Source organism: Prosopis cineraria, unplaced genomic scaffold, assembly GCF_029017545.1.
Source record: "Prosopis cineraria cultivar Desert tree isolate PC_DT_omini unplaced genomic scaffold, ASM2901754v1 PC13, whole genome shotgun sequence".
Classification (NCBI taxonomy): domain Eukaryota; kingdom Viridiplantae; phylum Streptophyta; class Magnoliopsida; order Fabales; family Fabaceae; genus Prosopis; species Prosopis cineraria.
The window spans coordinates 248,838-254,994 of NW_026555344.1; the positions used below are offsets into that span (position 1 = coordinate 248,838).

General features: G+C 34.8%; 1 protein-coding gene across 2 annotated transcripts; it reads left to right on the plus strand.

Annotated features, from left to right (window-relative positions):
* Positions 1–224: 224 nt before the first annotated feature.
* On the plus strand, positions 225–3,105 carry LOC129291640 (UDP-galactose/UDP-glucose transporter 4-like). 2 transcript variants are annotated; one of them, XM_054929120.1, is made up of 8 exons: positions 225–733; positions 890–918; positions 1,132–1,160; positions 1,252–1,453; positions 1,727–1,969; positions 2,086–2,187; positions 2,366–2,473; positions 2,697–3,105. In XM_054929120.1, exons 1-8 carry the CDS (start codon positions 667–669, stop codon positions 2,910–2,912), a joined length of 996 nt encoding a protein of 331 aa, XP_054785095.1. In that variant the 5' UTR covers positions 225–666; the 3' UTR covers positions 2,913–3,105. The 2 variants fall into 2 exon arrangements, with proteins under 2 accessions (XP_054785095.1, XP_054785094.1); XM_054929119.1 differs by lacking the exon at positions 890–918.
* Positions 3,106–6,157: the final 3,052 nt, after the last annotated feature.

Here is a 6,157-nt window from a genome sequence, read left to right on the forward strand (position 1 = left end):
AAAAAATATCTCACGTTTAAAGCATTAGAACATTCTGTCACATTACCTTGTGGAGGGTAGGAAGAGAGACCACCGACATATTACGTGGCTGGCGTCTCTAGGCGCTGGGATGCTCTCGTGTGGTTTTTGGGCTTTTCGGCTGACTCGGCTCTAGTTTTCCGTTTTTCGTAAATAAATAAGTGCATAAATGTATAGAGTGAGGCGCATCATCAAGCTCGCACGGAGCCCACATGATATAACCGCTCTATGGAGCAGTAGCAGTTTCTCCCAAAATTGCAAACTTTCTCGCAAATCCTCTCTCTCCCTACTTACACTCATCATTCGTGAAAATCCGTGCTCCATCGTGAGCTTGCTACTTTCCGTTCCCATCAAATGTTGACCTCTTTTTCTTTCTTCCATTCCTCACATGGCCACGGCTGCCCCGTAGTTTTACAGTTTCCATTCTCCGTTCTGTGAAATTTGGGGTACCAAAGTTTACATGCATATGCCTCAAACTGACCGTCTTCTCGTGGTTTGAGCAATTTTCGAGTTTGAAGGTTTTTATTATTATATATGTTTGCTTCGGGATCGATTCTTGAGGATTGTAAACAAGCAACGGCAGTGAGCGATGAAGAACGACGAGCAAGCTCGTAGTCTGTTTGGAATTTCGCTCTCAGACAGACCCAAATGGCAACAATTTCTCATTTGTTCTTCTGGCTTCTTCTTTGGATACCTTGTCAACGGCATCTGCGAGGTAGATACCATACAAATGTGCTTTGGTTTTTTTAAAATCACAAACTTCAACTTCGGGATTTTCTAGCTTATTCCTTTCTGAAGAAACGGTCAAATTTTATATTTGTTTGCTTATACTTTAAAATTTATCGAACATTCTTCTGCTCTGTTTCCGCAGCATCTGAACAACACTTTCTGAGGAATCAGGTTCTTTATACAGCAATTTTTTGGTCAAGGATTTTTCTGCCTCTGGTCTTCTCTGCTTTTGGATTTTCCGTTAGGAAGTTGGTCTTCGTTTTAACATTTTCTCTGGTGCTCTTTCTTAAAATTGAATAATTGCAATGCCTGCTATATGACACTCCCCTGCTTCATGACTATTTGTATTAAATTAAATTCTTAACTAAATTTTCTGATTTTCAGGAGTATGTGTATAACAGGCTCCTTTTCAGGCAAGCTTGTTCACCTTGTTACATGTTCATTACTTTTTTCTGGAGGACTTGTCAATTGATAATGGAATGTCGACTTCATTTCTTATTCCAGCTACGGATGGTACTTCACGTTTGTTCAAGGATTTGTTTATCTGTTTCTGATTTACCTCCAAGGCTTCACAAGCAAGCACATGGTGAACCCATGGAAAACCTATGTGAAGCTCTCTGCTGTCCTCATGGGTTCACATGGTCTAACAAAGGGATCTTTGGCTTTCCTGAACTACCCTGCACAGATAATGTTCAAATCCACCAAGGTAAGCCCTTTGGAAGCTATTGGTTGTCGTCCAAGCACACCATGAATGTGTTTGATTTTATTCCTTAGTTGCTAGGAATGAGGTTGTCCAGTTTAAATTCTTACTTATGGGCTTAGCGTCTCAAAATTATCTGACCTGCTTAAGATATTCTTGCCCTCAAGTTGAAGCTAACTGAATGTCTGAATGCTTTTTTCTTCTTTTTGGTCACGAGGCTAATTGAGTACTAGAATGCGAAACATTCGAATACAATCAGATTCAATTTTTGTGCATTAGGTGCTGCCGGTGATGATAATGGGTGCCTTCATACCGGGTTTGAGAAGGAAATATCCGTTTCATGAATATGTGTCTGCAGTACTTTTGGTGGTGGGCTTGATTTTATTCACTTTAGCGGATGCACAAACATCACCCAATTTCAGTTTCACTGGTGTTATAATGATATCCGGTGCTTTGGTCATGGATTCCTTTCTGGGAAATCTGCAAGAAGCAATCTTCACAATGAATCCTGAGACCACACAGGTTTTTTTCAAGTCTTTTTTTAATTCTCTACGTGCCTTTCTCTTTCATGAGAAAAGGCATTCATGTCACAAGTTAATGAGTATCACATTCAATGCATGTTTATTCTCAAATCACAGATGGAGATGCTCTTCTGCTCCACTGTAGTGGGTCTACCTTTCTTAATCCCACCCATGCTTTTAACTGGAGAGCTATTCACAGCATGGACTTCATGTTCACAGGTAAATGTGGAGGAGCACTCGCCAAGAAGACTTGCCAATCAGTATTTGCTACATATGATTTGCAATTAATATTTACATTACAGTGAGATAAGGGAAAGAATATTGTGTATTCACGTGGGAGATCTCAATTCTTTACTCATTGCTTTCTAAACAGAATAGGCATTTCCTTTTCTTGCAGCATCCGTACGTGTATGGCGTGTTGGTGTTTGAAGCGATGGCCACTTTTATCGGCCAAGTCTCCGTCCTCTCCCTCATTGCCATTTTTGGCGCAGCCACAACAGCTATGGTAAGTTTCTCTGTCCCAAGCTTCTCCTGCTTCCATGATGTCAGTTTGGACCACAGTTTGAATTCGCGCACCAAACATTCAAGTGTGAAAATGCAAGAGTTAACTTTTTCACTGCAGTAAATCTGAATTTGAATTGAAAGTTGACTTTGTGCGATATAATGCCTCTTTATTTGGGGTTTAATGGCATTAAATGATGAGCGTTCATATTTGAATATGGTGACAGATAACAACAGCAAGAAAGGCAGTGACATTGATGCTGTCATACTTGATATTTACAAAGCCGTTGACGGAACAGCACGGGACTGGACTTCTGCTGATAGGCATGGGAATCATAATGAGGATGTTGCCTGAAAATAAACCCTCCAATACCAGCAAGGCCTCACCCTCTTCTCCTACTGGTGATGATCAAGAGCTCAGGAGTACGATGCCCTCGGTTTAAATCTTTTGAATCTCATTTCTCTCCATCTACTTTTCACCAAGGACCCTCTTAAAGTGAATTTAATGTGCACTTTCGCCTTTTAATGCATACGCTGGAGCATCATGATTCATACCTTCATGAATTCTATTACATATTTGTTGGGGAATATCGTTAAAAGTTTTTTCTTTATATATATATATATATATATATATATTTTATGCATTCCAAGTTTGTCCTCTCTCTCTAGACATTTGCTTGAAACCACGAATTGATGATCATGTTAATTTCAAGTATCTCCATTTAGTTTTTGGAAATTTACGGAAAAAGTGTTTTAATAAACTAATTAATTTTAATACTGCAGATTCCCCATCAATAGCTAGTATTATTTTTATTTTTATTTTATTTTTATTTTATTTTTTTGTTTTTGGAGAAGCAGTGGTTTATTAGTAGGGACATGCGATTCGCCATAGATAGGGGTGATATGCCCAAACGTGCGACACATGTATCAGCATTCTATTCTTGTTACTTTATGAAATCAATCCCTCGTTAAAACCATTAATGAAGGAGGTTCCTACGGCAAATCTATGAAAGACAGAACATCTTTTCTTTTGTCTTTTTATTAATTTGCCACATATGTTTTACTAATGATCAGATACAATTGTAACTAGGAGAGGTTTTTTCTAAAAAAAAAATAAAAAATTTAGAGAGTTAGACACTACAAACTTAAGATTTAGAAGCATTTAGAAGCATAATCGAACCGTAACCTCCCACTTATCAGGAGCTACAATATAGTTATAATTAGAAGAGCTTTTTATATAAAGGATTCAGCCATTTAAAAAGGAAAATGACAATTAGGAATCTTACAAGAATATTAATAATAATTACAGACTCTAAATTATTAGAATTTCAATAACAAATCATAATCCTTACTTATAATTAAAAAATATGAATAGTCAATTGATAAATAATAAAATACACTTGAAATTATTTTTAATGTCAATTGAAAATTTAAAAAAGTCAGTATACAATTAAACCACTTAAAAAATCAAGAAAATATATTTAAAATTATTTATAACGTTAATTGAAAATTTGCGAGCGTTAAACAAATTAATCACTTGAGATTTTTTCTACTATCATATAAATTACTTGAAAAATTCACAAAATAAATTTAGAATTATTTGTAACATCAATTTGAGATTTACAAGAGTTGTAAATCACAAGTTAATTACTCAAAATTTTTTGCTATTGCTTAAAAAATTAATAAAATATATTTGAAAATTATTTTTGTAATATTAGTTAAAAATTTACAAAAGTCTTTTATGAATATTTTCAAGCCAATAAAAAAAATAATTTATTGCAAGTAATAAACATCATCCGTTGTGAAGATTTCAAAAATTTAAAGCATGTACTTGTCACTAATATTCTAATGGGTTTCCAATTGTCATTTTCCCTTTAAAATTTTATATACGGAACTGGGTGAAGGTGGCCATTCCAAATTCAATCAGTGAGGAAGTGGCCACGTGCTGATGCATCTGCATGCAAGGTGACACACAACACACCTCTCCCCCAACCCTGTAAAAAGTGATAAAGTCTTTAGAACAAATTCTTACAGTTTTTTTTTCCCCCACAAAATGGGTGACACGGAGATAGAATGTAGCAGCGGTGCAGGCGGCGCCGCCACAAGGCTCTAATCGGCGGTGATGAGAGACCAAGAGAGATGTGGAGAGGAGAATATGTGAAAAGCATAGTATTTACAATTGCTTCTCTCTCATTTCCTCCATCTCCTCTGGTAATTCTAATTCATCTCCTCCAATTTAAGCCAACCATCCCTCGTTTTTGCTTCCCAAAATTTATAAACAACGTCCAAGGTCTATTATCATATCATTATTATATTTGTCTGTTATATATGAATGAATTCTACGTGACAAAAGAGTCACATTTAGAGTTGAAAATAATGGTCAGATTTAAAAATTTTATTTTAATAAGGGTTTGAGTTTAAAAAATTTAATTTTTTTTAAAGTAATTGAGTTTGAGAACCTAGCCCTAACAAATCCTATGAAAAGGGGCTCAGACTCGAACAGCCTTTCAAGCCTTGATAAGTCGAGTTATATTACACACACATACATATATTTAACTAATAATGATATAATTTGATTAATATTTATTGTAAGTAATGAAGAAGAAATTACAAAAATAATTGACATTAAATCTCTGCCTCCATCTTTAACAAGTAAACCTATATCTGAGGGATCTAATATTTTATTTTTAGATAATAATGATGATGATGATTTAGATTTACATGGACAAATATTTTAATCTTCATTTTAAATTTAAAATTTTAAATCTGTGTCAAAATTTATGTTGAATTGTATGTGAGATTTTAATTTGTTTTCTATTAAATTTTAGAATATTCTGTTTAAATTAAAATGTTAAATGTTTTTAAGAAAGAGGGCTTAAAAGCCTAACCTTAAGCCTTATAAATAAAAGCCGAACCTTAAAATTAGATCAAATTTTGGATAATTAAATTTTAAGACATGAGCTCTTAAAGGTCGGGCTGACAAGAATTGAGTCCATTCTAATTTTCACCTCTAATTACATTGTAAAAATTTAAGCTTAGCTAGCTTTTAAGATAAAAGTACAAGTCTTTTATGTTCAAGACTATGGGAAAAGTTGGACAAAACGTGAGGGATCCACCACTCCACAGAACCACTACCTAGAACCTTAATTTGGATTAGTCGTAGTGGCTCTTGCAGTACGTCCCAGACGTGAAAGGAAGGAAAAAAAAAAATTAGGAAAAAAGACATTATATTTGACAAAATATTCTCACGTGTTCCAACTTGTAAAATTAAATTATAATGGTGTCCTGTTATTACTGAAAAATTGTTAAATTTTCTTGTGCTTTCTGCCATGAATGGTCAGTGAAGCTTAGTGTTAACTTCACATCCAAAGCTGCAATGTTCAGTAGTTCGCGTGGGCGACAAAAGTTCAAATGCGTATTTCTCGTTTTTGATACAAAAATGCATATTTCTTTGTTTCCAGTACAAAATCCAAGCACAAGCCCAATAAAGTTTTGGGCTGATACAAGCCCAATACATTGTCAATTCACATTTCCTCAATTAGTTCCTACCTGTACATACGTTGTGCTCTTATCTAAAATGAAGGCTCACGCAAATTTCTTGTAGATTATCTAGATCATCCTAATTTGTGCACTTTATATCTCATCATTCTCATTAAATTTTCTTTTTTTTTTTCTTAAATTATCAATG